Genomic DNA, 13021 nt, shown 5'->3' on the forward strand with positions numbered 1-13021 from the left:
CGGATTCTGGTAAATAAAGCGTGGGGTGTGAGAGCTGCGGTATGCCAGGAATGCTGCCGGCCTTCCCGGGCTCTGGAGCAGCAGGAGCTGGGGGAGGTAGGGCAGGTACAGCCCTGGCTGGAGGCAGCCAGGATCCCCCAGACATATTCCCAACCTCAGCAGTTCCCTGTAAGCTTCCCACCCTGTTCTTCCCATCCCTGGCCCCGTTTCAGGGTCCTCTTCAGCCTTCTGCATGGGCGGAGCTGATTTCCCTGCTTGCAACACCCAGGAGAAGCCATAGGTGCAAGAAGGATCCCAGCTCCAAGCTCTGCATTGCTCCAAGTCTCCTTAACCTGCTCCTCAGGGATGGAGACCTGTCCCACAGCCATAGAAATGCCCAATTTTTCATTTTTTAGCCATACTTCTTCCAGATTCCTGAGCGGGAAGGTTGGGGCTCAGCTGGGATTCAGCATCACTGTCCCACCCGGTACCAGATCCTCAGTGGAGTCCTAAGGCATCCTGCCCAGGGAAGGGCTGGAATCAGCATCCTTGGAAATGCTGAAAAACGTGTAGATGTGGTACTTGGGGACATGGTTTAGTGGTGGCTTTGGCAGTGCTGGGTTAACAGTCAGAGTTAACAGAGGAGTTATGGATGCAGAGATCAAGGACACAGGGATGCAGGAATGCCAGAGCAGGAAGGAAACTACATCAAAACTTTTAGGCAACTCCATCTTTTTTCCCCATGAAGGTGAGGGGAATGGGATCCCAATGGGATTTTTGGGAATGCAGAAATGCTCTTAAGCATTTTTCTCCTCTCCCATGTAGCTGCACCCCAAATCTCTGCCCTGGGAAGCTGGGAAGGATATGTGAACCAGGGGGTCCAGCACTCCCAGACCCTCACCCCCTCGTGGCACCTCCATCTCTCCACATTGCATGGAAAAAAAGAGAATCCATGGATCAATATTTGGGGTTTTTTTATTAAAATATTGTTATACCAAGTGGAATGCTACAGCAATCTCGGTATAGGGCGGCGTAACGAAACAGCCAGTTTTATGTTTAAATACTTAAAGATAACTTAAAATGCACAAACGAGAACTTGTCATCTTTGGCAGGAAAAAAAGTTCACAGCACGAAAAAAATACTTAAAAAGAAATACCAATATTAATATAAAATATATTAAGTCATGGGGTTTGGGTTTTTTTTTCCTCTTTCATAATTTTTTGTTTCTTTTCCATTTTGTAAACAATGCACAAGAACCGAACGCATTTTTTACGTGTCTGGGGAGAGAAAAATAAAAAATGCAGTTGGCCAGCAAATGCACACATTGAAAGGGGAAAGAAATAGAGAAAAATATATATATTTACATGAAGGGCAAGGATGGGAAGCTCTGAGGAGCGGGATGTCAGCGCTGGCTATGGGCAGAAGCCAGCTGCCAGTAGCCGGGGGATGCAGCCAGGAGAAGGGCAGCACATCCCACTGCCTCCATCAGCATCCTCAGAGCCTTTCACTTCCACTTTTCCTCCACCATTCATCCCCTCCACTGTCACTTTTGTTTCACTGTCAGCCCATCACAAAGCCCTCGCCCTCCTGTGATGCAAACCCAGAGGCAGGATGCAGGCGGTGGAAGTTTGGTGCTCCCAGTGCTTGGCTTGGCCATGTGGATCCGGGTGGTCGATGGGACCCACAGAGGATCCCTCCCAGCTCTGCCCTCGTGCACAGACTTCAGCTTGTGGGTACAGTTCAGGTGATCAGAGAGGGATTTTCCAGTCAGAAGCCAAGCACCTGGGTGGGTACAGATGGCCATGACCCAGAGGTGGGAGCTGGGATGGGGATGGAGTTGGGATGGAGTTGGGATGGGGATGGAGCAGAGTCCCAGGGCTCCAGCGCGCCCTGCGCAGCCAGGGCCCCATGTGGGTACGGAGGGGGACGGTGACCCTCCCGTACTCTGGAGTCACTCCTGAGACCAGCTGAGGGGACACTGCTGAGCTCCCAGCTCGGTCCCTCCTTCCCAGACGCTTCTCCATCCCGACATGCTGGCAGGAAGGGTGGAGGGGCCACCGTGCAGCCCTGGGTGGTCTTAAATCAGGATCTCCACCATGTCAGACAGGTCCGGGGCTCTGGCAGTGGCCAAGCTCTCTGCAGAGAAAGAAGGAATTTACAGGGATTTGCAGGGGTTCTATCCCACCCAACTCAGCTGCAGCCTTAAAAATGCATTAAAAAAATTGCTGGTGTTTGTGCAAAGACCCTTCCAGGGATGCTAAGCCCACGTGCTGGGGCATCCCAACTCCCTGCCCTGTGCCATCTGGGGGGACTCACCCAGCACTCCGGTACCCTCGCCCTGCCCGCTGCTCCCGGCCGCTCCGTCCGTCTGCGTGCTGCCGTCCTTGCTGCCGTGCTTTGAGTGGGATGGCAAGGGAAGGGCAGTGGACACTGCTGTCCCTTCAGTGACGGCTTTGCCTGCTGGAGGAGACTCTGTTAGGGATTCAAAGCAAGGGATTCAAATTTTCAAGGCCAGGCTGGACAGGGCTTGAAGCAACCTGGTCTAGTGGGAGATGTCCCTGCCCATGGCAGGGGGTGGAACAGGATGAGCTTTAAGGTTCCTTCCAACCCAAACCATTCTGTGATTCTGTGATTGCTGGCTGGTCCTGGAGGAATCAGCCCTCCCCAAGCTCTCTAACTCCAAAACTACAGGTCCCCACCACCAAGTGAAGGTAGGGAGTGGGGCAGGTGTCCCTATTTACCTGTGCTGCCACGGGAGCTGCCCTCGGATGACCGGTCACTCTGGCCAGCCCCTGGCCAGCTTGGGGCGGCGGAGGCAGCGAAGATGGAGGGCACGGATTTGGCCGGCCGCAGGGAGCCCTGAAGGGCTTTGCTGGGGTCCCTCCGTGAGCGCTGTTGCAGGACCTTGATGACAGCATCCTTCTCCAGGATTTGGGCATGAAGGGCTTTTAACCTGGAGAGGAGGACAGGCAGAAGCTGGAGGAGGAGCTGGATGGGGAGGGGAGGATCCAGGCACTGCCCGACCAGACCGCAGAAAATGTTTAATGGGGGCCAAATGCCTCTGGCAAGGTGGGACTACCTGTTCTCCATCTCCTGGTGCTTGTGGCTGGCCAGGAGAAGGTCCTCGTTGAAGCTGCTGTTGGGGGAGTGTCGTGGGGAGTGGCTGATGAGGGTGGTGTCGCGCTGGGCGGCCGCCGTGGCCGCGGCATCCATGGCAAACTGGCGCATGGTGCACTCCTCCAGGTACTTCTGCTCCCACTTGGTCATGTCGGCCTCCAGCGCCAGGATCTTCTCCTCCCTCTCCCTCAGCTGCTCCGACAGCGTGTGGGCGCTCAGCTCCGGTGTCCCCCCGCTCGCGGTGCCTGCCTGCCTCTGCAGCAGCCAAAACAAAGCCCCAGTGAGAAGGAGGAGGTGCTGGGAGGACGCAGCGCCCGCCCTGCCTCGCCGGAGCCACCGTGGCTCGCAGCACCCACCTGCTGAGCCCGCAGCATCTTCAGCTCCTGCTCCAGGCGGGTGCGGAGCCGCAGCTCCAGCTGCTCCCGCTTCTCGCAGGCGGCCTGGAGCTGCCCCAGGGCCGCCTGCAGCCGCTCCACCTTCTCCACGTAGGCTCGTTTCTTCCGGAGCTCGGCCTCTGCCTTGGCCGCCCGTGCCTGGGCGCTGCCCAGCGCCTGCTCCAGGAGCTCTGCCCGCCGCCGCTGGTCCTCGTTGGCGCTGCGCAGCAGGGACACCTCCCGCTCCAGCTTCTCCTTCTCCTGCTGGTGCTCGTAGCCTGCAAGGGAACCCCACAAATCTCAGACATTTGCCGTCCCTAAGGCTGGGCCATGAAGCCCAGCAGGGATTCTTCCCGATATCTGCCCATGCCACCCCTTCCTCCAGATCTTCTATCAAATGGGGGTCAGGGGCATTCCAGCCACTTGGGCAGATGGTCAAAAGGCTCCACGTGCCACATTCCAGCCTAAATTTTAGCTCGGGAAGGGTGAATCCAGCCACCTTAGGGAAGGGGATGCAATTCTTCCTACTAGCACCAATATCACGTCTCTCTGCTAAAATTTAAGTACATTTTCCCCCAAAAAATCCCAGGCTGGCATGGCTGTGAAGTGCAGGAGGGAGGAGGGAGAGAACGGCCGGGCTGGCGTGGGGCGGGAGTGCGGGCTTGGTGCTGGAAGAGCCGGAGCTGCGGCTGGAATGTGGGGAATGCGGGTCACGCCGCCGGCCGGCCGCCGGGATTAATGGCTCGAGTCCAGCGCCAAGAGCTGCTCCATCCTCCCTGGGGAAGGGCGAGAGCTGCCGCCCGACACCCGCCTCCTCCTCCAGCCGAGCTCCGCTCGCAGATGCCGCGGGGAGCCGGGCAAGGACGGGTGTCCCCCGGGACTTACTCTGCGCCAGGAGTTTGGCCACGCTGCCCTGGTTGCTCTCCTGGTTTTCCTGTGTCTTGCTGGCCAGCTGTTTGTTTGCCGATTCCAATCGCTCTGGTCCAAAACAATCAAACCCAATTAAGATTTAAATACAAGATTTTAGCTGGAGGAAGTGGGAAAAGCCTGGTTTCCCATGGAAACAGCTGGGGGACACAGAGCACCCACAGATGGGGACACAGAGGGTCCCTCACCTTTCAGGTCCCGGTTGAAATCCTGGAGCCGTCGCATCTCACAATCTCTCTTGTTCCTCATGGCTTTCTCCAAGGCTTCCCGCTTGGAAGACGCCTTAACGAGGTTTTCATAATCCTCTGAGATGCGCTGGATCTCGCTCTCCAGCTGGAGTGGAGGAAGGGACAGGCCAGGGTTAGATATTCATGGAATGAGGAAAGGGAGATGCTGGCCAAAGCTCAGCTGGGGTGCTCAGCCCAACCTGAGCTGCTGGAGTACCTCAGTGCACCTCAAATTGACCCCCAGTACATTTTTCAGAGGGAAAAACTGATTTTTTCAGGCTTTTTTCTTACAGAAGAGTCTCTCCAGATTTTGGCTCTGCCATAGCCCGGCCACGGGGAACAGCCACCCCTTGTGCACGGCCACACAAAGGGCTTTCTGTGGCGGCCGGGATGGGGGGACAGGCGGAGCGAGAGGGCCACTGGAGAATGGGCTCCTTCTCCCCAGTCCCGCAGCTGCTCCGAGGGGAACGAGCCGCAGGAGGGAGGAGGAGAAAGGATTAAATCACTAAAGGGGGTGAATTTTCACAGCAGCTGGTGGAGCATGCCCCCGGGCAGGGAGCACACCGGGCTGCCACCATTCCCTCACCTTCTGGATGCGGCTCGCCTTCTCGGCACAGCTCTCCAGCTCCCGCCTCAGCTTCTCGCTCTCCCGCTGGAGCCTCTCGTTCTCCCGCAGGACGGCATCTGCCCGGGCCAGGCGGCTGCCGGCCGACACCGCCTGGGCGCTCACCAGGGCCTCCACGCCAGCCGGACCCAGCGCGCCCGGACACAGCGGCAGGAACGCGGCTGGCACCGGGGTGGGCAGCACCCTGCAGGGAGCGAGGAGAGGGTGTCACGGTTTGGGAGGGTGGGAGAGCTGGCTGCAACTCCAGCATCCCATCAGGCACGTGCTAGTGCCTCCAAGTCAGCTCGAAGGAGGTGGAAGTGCCTATCCTGCTTTTTAGAACTGGCAAGCGCTTGCTCTCTGACCACAAATCCCGTCTTGCAGGGATGCCATGACCTGACCCCTCCAGGACCTGGCCAGTGGGTCTGGATAGGCTCCCAGCCCCTCAGGCCCCTCTCTTCCTGGGAATGCTGCAGGCTGCCTGGCATGGGATGCACCCTGGAAGCCGGCATTTCCCTTGTATTCTGGGCAAAGCAGACAAAGGTCCTCACTGCCAAAGCTATGGATACGTCCCTTTTATATTCAGAGGAGTGAGGCCAGCCTGGCTGCCCTTTGTGCCACTGCTCCAGCATGCCACCCCAACATCCCACCTGGAATACCCTGCCTAGGGTGGCTGTGCACAGCCCGGCCCCGCTGCGCTCCCCTGCAGGCTGCCCGCCAAGGGCCTGCATTCCTGCGGGATGATATAGGAGCAAGGAAGAATAAATACATCTTCCTCACAGCTCCCCTTCCCCTCTTTGTTCCTTGGAAGGAGAAGGTTTTCCTGCTGGAGATGCTATCGCTCTCTGCCTGGATAGATCAGCAGGGCTAGGAGCAGAGTGTCCTCCCATTGAGCCACCAATTTCCTTCTTCCCATCATTTTCCCCACTGGAAGAGGTTGTTTCCAAATTCCAGGCAATGCCTGGATCCCCAGATGTCCATCTCACGGTCAGCCTGGGGCTTTGCCAGATGCATTGAGCTGCCAAAGGGTCCACAGACCAGCTGGCACCAACCCAGGCTCTGCTCGGCAGCAATTCCAAGTTACATGGACATTCCCAGCTCAGAACCATAGGGTGGGTTTCTGTGGAGTGGGGAGCATATTTGTCTTCTACCCTGCACTATACCTATTCCACATTTAGCTGTTTCCTAGGCTGCATCCAGCTCCTAGATTATCCCCTAAATTACCCCCAGATTCCTCCTGGTGCTCGGGGAGGGGGCAGGGTCTGCTGTGGGAATGGGATTTTCATCATTGGTTGGCAAAGCCCAGCCATGCTGGGGGAACTGGGAGCAGGAACAGAGTGGGGTTCCCCCAGCAGACCCCCATGGCCTGAGCCAGTGAGGACAAGAGCAGCTGCCCTGGGCCCCCACCGCCCTTCACATCCTGCAAGTTCCAAGCATCCATCCTGGACATTCCCGGGAGGCATCCAAAAGCAGAGCCCAGGGGCCACAGTTTACCTGATGTCAGGATGCTGAAATCCAGAACCTTCCCGGGAGCAGGGTCGGGGCTCAGCCAGGTAAGGGTCCTGGGAAGGGATAACGTAGGGATACTCCGGGGGCGGTCCTCGGGGCTCCGTGCCCTCAGGGTGCTGCCCGCGCAGGGGGACGAGCTGGCGAGAGAGCTGTGGGAAGCTGTGAGAAGCGCTGATGGGGCTCTGCGCCTTGGCCCCGTTCCTCTCCAGCGACATCCGCATGAGCCGCTCGCTCAGCGACCGCACGTGGCCGTGCTTCAGGTCCTTGAGCCCCTCGTCGGGGCGCCGGGCCCCGCTCTCTGCCCCTCGTGGGGCTGTTTCGGGCCGGATCCCCGCACCGGCCGCTCCTCGCTGCGAGGCCAAGAGCTGGGAATGCGCCTTGGCCTCCTCGTAGCTGGGGAGCTCCTCGCCCTTGGGCGGGCAGAGCCGATAGACGCTGTTCTCCAAGTAGACGTGGTCGGAGTGATGCTCCTGGCCCTGCGGCTCCTGCCGCGTGGATTGCTGCACCATCTGGCTCTCCTCTGGGCTGAGGCTCTCCAGGGAGGAGCGGGGGCTCCCGGCGCCGCCGCCGCGCAGGGCTTGCTGCTGGATGGCCAGCAGAGTGCGGTTCTCCGTGAGGTTCCCATAGCGCAGCTGCTCCTGGATCAGGCGGTGCAGCACCGTCCCGTTCGAGTCCTCTGCCGTCCTCATGTCCGTCCGTGCCGGCGGCAGAGCCACGATTCCACCCGAGAAGGGCGTCCCGGGGGACCTCAACAGCGACCGGCCACGCCGAGACACCTGCAAGAGGGAAAAAGAGATGGTTGGGAAGCAGCCGGGGCAGGACAGTGCGGATCCTGATGGAAGCGGGATTGTTTGCCAGGAATCTGGCCGGGACGTGCCGGAGGGGAGGGAGCCCGTGGCGGCAGCGGGAGAACGGAGCAGCAGAGGGGTGGCCGAGCACCGGCACCCTCAGCGCACCCGGGGCCGGGGCTGGGACCTGGGGCTGGCTCCATGGACCCGGGAGTGGCACTGGCCCGGGAATGGGGAATGAAGCGGCCCCACGGGACCGGGCACAGAGCCACAGGGAGATGGATGGGACCCTTCATCCCCGGACAGGGAGGTCCTGGACTTGCAGAGGTGTCCCAGTCCCGGTGAGGGTCCTGGGATGTTTTCCGGGGGGGCTCTAGGTGCCGTGGGGATGTTCCGGTCCCGGCTGGGAGAGTGCCGGGACGGTTCCCAGTCCTTGGAGTGGGATCCGGCAGGGGAGAGGGGCTTTTCTCCGGGAAGGTCCAGATGCCGGGGGGGGCCGAGTCCCAGTCCCGGGGAGAAGGGACCCGGTTCCGGGGGGCGCCCTTTTCCCGTGGAGGGATCCCAATCCCGGCTGGGGGCTTCCCTGGGCCAGGGAGGTTCGAGACCCAGTCCCAGGGGGGTGTCCCAGTCCCGGCCGGGAGGAGGACGGTTCAGGGGGGTCCTGGTCCCGGGGTTGCTGGTCCGGGTGAGTCCCGGTGCCGAGGGAGGTCCCGATCCCTGCTGGGGGGTTCCTGGTGCCGGGGGTGCGCTCTTCCCCCGAGGGGCATTCCCGTGTCGGGGGGCTCTCGGTGCCGGTCGAGGGTCCCGGTTCCGGTCGGGGCCGTCCCAGTGCTAGGGGGTTCCCTGTGCCGGGGGGGGGAGGGGGTGGGAAGCCAGCACCGAGCGATTCCCGGTGCTGGGGGGGTCCCGACGCCGGTCGGGGGGTCCCGGTGCCGATCGGGGGAGTCCCAGTGCTGGGGATTTCCCGGTGCCGGGGGGTCCCGGGTGCCGGTCAGGGGTCTCGGCGGCGGAACTCACCGGGGCATGGCGGAGCGGAGCGGTGCTGCGGCAGCTCTGAGCGTCCCGGGGCCGCGGGGGCCGGGCCGGGCTTTGCTATGCCCGGAATGTGGGGCCGGTCCCGCCCCGCTCCGCCCCGGGGTCGCCGCCGGCGCAGGAGCGCGGCCGGGAGCGGGAGCGGCAGCTGCGGGCGGGGGGGCGGCTCTGCCCGCCAGCTGTCCCGGGCCGTAAATCTGCCCCAGCCTTTGTCTGCGGGGCCAGGGCAACCCCGAGCCTGACGGCCCCATCTGCTCTGCCCCCGCGGGCCCCCCTTCTCGCATCCCCCTCCTTACATTCCCCCTCTTCGCATCCCCTCGCATTCTCCGTCTTCACATCTCCCCTCCTCTCAGCCCCCCTCCCTCTCATTCCCCTTCCTCGTGTCCCTCTTCTTACATGCTCCTTCTCACATCCCCCTCTTCACATACCTCCCCTCACACCCCTATCCTCTCATTCCCCATCTCACATTCCTCCTCGCATCCCCCTCCTCGCATCCCCCTCCTTATTTCCCCTCTTCGTATTTCACATCCCACTTCTTTCATCCCCCATCTCGCATCCCCCCTCCTCACCTTCCCCCTCCTCGCATCCCCCCTTCACATCCCTCTCCTTGCATTCCTCCCTCTTGCATCACCTCCTTGTGTTCCCCATCCTCACATCCCCTTCCTCACAGCCCCTCTTTCACATCTCCCCTCGCATCCCCCAGCCTGGGGATGCCAGCTCCCCGTGGATGCAATAATTCCTGCCAGCTCATGCCTGCCTTGGGCACCTTTGGGTGTTCCCTGCTGCTTTCCCAGCCTCAGTTTTCCCTTTTGGGCTCTACGTCCCTGGGGGGACACAGGGATGGAGGAAGCCATCAGGGGCCAAACTCTCCCTTCAAAGCACCCAGCTCATCTCTGGGGGGCCACTGAGCACCCCCAGCCCCAAAGCAGTGAAACACCAGCCCTGCCTCAGCCCCAGGCTGTCGGTGCAGCCTCCAGAGGCCCCAAGACAGCAGATGGCTGGAGGGGAGGCGGTGGGGAGAGGCAGGTGCAGGGGAAAATTGCTTATTAGCTCCAGGACATTAAGCTCCCATTCTTTTGAGGGAACTCGGCATCTTCTGACTGGCACAGAGCCGGGAGGCTGATCTGCGGAGGGGGACACGGGGGTCTCCAGCCTCGTCTCCTTGTTTTTCTGCTCCATCACACTCTGGTATCACCCCAGGGTGCAATAGCAGGCACAGGGCTGCAGGCACAGTTCACTGCCTCTGGGTTATCTCTCAAAAAATGGGGGGGGGGGTGGAAAGAATCTCCAACATGTAGCAGGTACCAGACTCAAAGGCAGGAGAGCATGGAAAGAAAATGCAGAGAGATAGAGTCAAGGCTTGGAGGAAGAGGAGCACCTGGAAGCTCATGAAACAGATTTTCCAGCCCAGTCTTCCCAGTGACAAGTCAAATCCTCATGGATGAAGGTTGAAATGTGGGAATTGGCACTGACCCTGAAGCCCCAGTGAGGGTCTAGTTTTGTGTGAGGAGGAGACAAGAGAACAACACTTGTCCCTGTGTCCCCAGGCACATGCAGAGTCTGGAAACCCTGGTCCAGGCTCAGCACCACAGGGAGGGATGGATGGATGGATGATGGATGGATGGATGGATGGATGGATGGATGGATGGATGATGAATGGATGGATTATGGATGTTGCACCACTCCAATACACCAAGCCCAGCAGCAGCATCTCTGAAAGGCCCCAGCTGTGGCCCTGCCCTGCTCTTTCCCAGGTGGATGGGGCTCCCACCTGAGCTCCAAGGGAGCCAGCTCAGCTCCCCCAGCAGCCAAGGTTCCTCTCCTGGCTCGTCCCCCTTTCCTTATCTATGCCTGTGTCATCCTGCTTCCCTTCCTATCTTAACCCTGCTCTATTTTTGGCAGCAGGAAACCCTTCCTGGGCTGATAACACCCCTTTGGAAAGTGATCTGAAGAGTTTCCTCTTCTTTCTAATACTGGAGGTAAGGAAAGCCTCAGCCTTTTTGTTTTCCCCAGGAGAAGGTGAAATAGCAGCTGGACTTGTGGGCAGAGGTTGGGGGCACCTTTGGCTGCCTGCACGGAGCCTGTTCCCAGCTGGAGCATCCTGGCAGATAGGCAGGGGCTCGGGGATCTGGCTGGAGCCAGGGAAGTGCAGGTGCCGTGTCCCAGGCTCCGTGGGGTGACACACGGCTCCGCAATGCCAAACCCTCCCACTGACCTCAGCCCAGCCTTATCGCCGAGGCGTTGGAGCGAGGAGAGTGAGCCAAGAAAATACTCGTGGGATGAGATCACCTCGGCTGTCTTCAGGCTCCCAAAATGCCTCAGCCCTCAGCCGTGCTGAGCCCGGAAAACTGGGGCATTGTGGGCAGAGGAAGGTGCTGGGATGGAGAGGAGGTTTGCAGCCTCAGCACATCTCCGGGGCGATGGTGACAGCGGTGACAGCGTCCTGTGACCAGCGAGCCCCAGTGACAGTGCCCCACGACCATGCTGAACCCCTCAAACCTCTCCATGGCAATCTTCCTGCTAAAGCTTCCTCCAGGTACCTGCTTCTGTCCCAAACTCTGGATTCAAAGTGCAGCCACATGGGAAGGAGAGTTGGGGTTCGAGGAGTCACAGAAGTTTCCCAGTTCCAGGATTGCCCAGGCTGCCCCCAAAGGGAGCTGCATCCCCAAGGACAGGCAGCCAAGGCACCCCCCCAGCCCTTCCCCTGCCCCCACCATCCCAGCCTGAGGGATCCCATCCTCCTGGAGATACCCCCTCAAGCTGCCAGGCCTGAGGCCGACTTGTCTTCCCTGTCCTCTCTCTGAAATCTGCATCATTTTGAGGTGTCCCAGGTCTGATCTCTGCTTCCCCTGCCCCAGGAATGTGTGGCCTGGGGTGCTGCTGTGCACAGGGTGAATTCCAGTCCCAAAACTCCAGCAGGGAACACACCTCAATGTGACTGGGGAGGGCGTGGGTGGGACTGGGCTGCTCCTGGTTGTACTAAATCCCCTGACTCCTGTTGCTGCTTTGTGAGCTGGTGACTGATTTGGCTCTTCCTCAGCAGAGGAAGGAATGGAAAGATCCCAGGGGAAAACCCCAGTAGCCCTGGTGGAGACACAGCTGGAGCAATGAGGGGACCAGGATTGATCCCATCTGAAAGAGGCTGATGGGGACATGAATCCAGCACTATTCTCACCTGTGCCATCACTCTGGGGACAGCCAGCTCCTCCATGCCTCAGGTGTCTGTCCCAGAGTCACACATTCCCCTTTTCAGGGGGATGCTGGATCCAGGTAAGGATCACAGAAAGCTGGAGTGCTCCTGCTCCCCCCATTCCCCACCTTCTCCTGGCTTCTCTCCTCTTCTATACCTGACCTATGGATCCCACATCTGTCACTTGGACAACCCAGGGCACATCCCCACTCCCAGGAGCTCCTGCCACATTTCTTCATCAATCAAACACTCAGGGAGCTGGTGCCACAGGCACCTTCACAGAGCCCTTTCTTAGGGATTTTGAGAGGGGGAAAATGTGGCTGAAAACAGAGCCAGGACACTCCTCTTTCTCATCTTCCCTGCATTTTAATCTCCCTGAGTAATTTCCATTCCTGGATGTTAAATTGTTCTTTTCTGCTTTCCTTTCTTTCCCTGTTTCCTGCTGCAAGGGGCTTGTTCCTGACCTGCCAGCACCAGTGGGACCCAGTCCAGGGAATTGCCAAGGAGATGCCAGCAGGGGCAAAGGTGGAGCCCAGTGAGACCCTGGGAGCCACCAGCCCCAGGGGACACAGCTCCACATTTCCATAGCAAAGCCCCTCACTGTTGTTTTGCCACCTTTTAGGAATTTTCTCTTTTTCCTGAGAAATTCAAAGTGCTGGTTGTGATTTCCTGCCCACCTGGCAAGAAGCCCCCATGGCTCTGGGAGAGGGGAGGCTCCACACCCTGCCCCAGAGCTCGGTGGCAATGTGGGGTGACACAGAGAGACAAGTGTCACAGGCAGGTGGCCACCAGCAGCACCTCCTCACTGATCACATTTTCCCACTTGATTCTGGAGCACATCCAGGTGGATGGAAGGGTCTGTGCCCCCTCCCCAGGGCCATGTGGGCCATCTGCACCCCAATCTGGAGCCACCACTTGCAAAAGGAGGGGGACAGAACCCAGAGGGGCAGGGGGATGTCAGACACCCTGGTCCCCATTGGATGAAAACAAGCACACACATCTGGACCCCTGAGGAATTTCACATCTTCCTGGCTATGAGGAAAACCTGACAGGGATGCAGCCAGGGGGAAAAATCAGCTCAGCTTGTGCTCCCAAACACAGAATAAGTGAGAACTGTCCAGGCTGGAAGAGCAGCCCTGGCTGAGGAGAGGCTGAGGAGGGAGAAAAGGGCTGTTCACTCCAGTGCCCAGTGATGACACAGGAAGGCAGGCTGTCCCCAGTGCAGGGATGGGCTGAGTGAAACAGGAAAGGGGAAGGACAGCATTGGGCAGGGG

The 13021-nt window shown here is 59.6% G+C and overlaps 1 protein-coding gene across 3 annotated transcripts; it reads right to left on the minus strand.

Moving 5' to 3' along the window:
• Positions 1-936: 936 nt before the first annotated feature.
• Positions 937-8657, minus strand: AMOTL2 (angiomotin like 2). Of its 3 annotated transcripts, none has more exons than XM_058844163.1 (10): positions 8543-8657; positions 6723-7513; positions 5211-5433; positions 4586-4730; positions 4356-4448; positions 3453-3748; positions 3059-3351; positions 2721-2932; positions 2296-2436; positions 937-2115 (listed from the first exon to the last, which is right to left on the minus strand). In XM_058844163.1, exons 2-10 carry the CDS (start codon positions 7424-7426, stop codon positions 2057-2059), a joined length of 2166 nt encoding a protein of 721 aa, XP_058700146.1. In that variant the 5' UTR covers positions 7427-7513; positions 8543-8657; the 3' UTR covers positions 937-2056. The 3 variants fall into 3 exon arrangements, with proteins under 3 accessions (XP_058700146.1, XP_058700145.1, XP_058700144.1); XM_058844162.1 differs by having other exon boundaries at positions 2296-2439; XM_058844161.1 differs by having other exon boundaries at positions 2296-2451.
• Positions 8658-13021: the final 4364 nt, after the last annotated feature.

Source organism: Poecile atricapillus, chromosome 8 (assembly GCF_030490865.1).
Source record: "Poecile atricapillus isolate bPoeAtr1 chromosome 8, bPoeAtr1.hap1, whole genome shotgun sequence".
Lineage (NCBI taxonomy): Eukaryota > Metazoa > Chordata > Aves > Passeriformes > Paridae > Poecile > Poecile atricapillus.

Bases quoted from the DNA above. Each gene is read 5' to 3' on its own strand.
- AMOTL2 (XM_058844161.1), bottom strand. From the start codon at position 7,426: ATGAGGACGGCAGAGGACTCGAACGGGACGGTGCTGCACCGCCTGATC. The intron at 3,749-4,355 runs GTAAGTCCCGGG...GTTCCCTTGCAG, and splicing joins GGCCAAACTCCTGGCGCAGA to GCTACGAGCACCAGCAGGAG. The intron at 2,933-3,058 runs GTAGTCCCACCT...CCTCCTCTCCAG, and splicing joins CACCAGGAGATGGAGAACAG to GTTAAAAGCCCTTCATGCCC.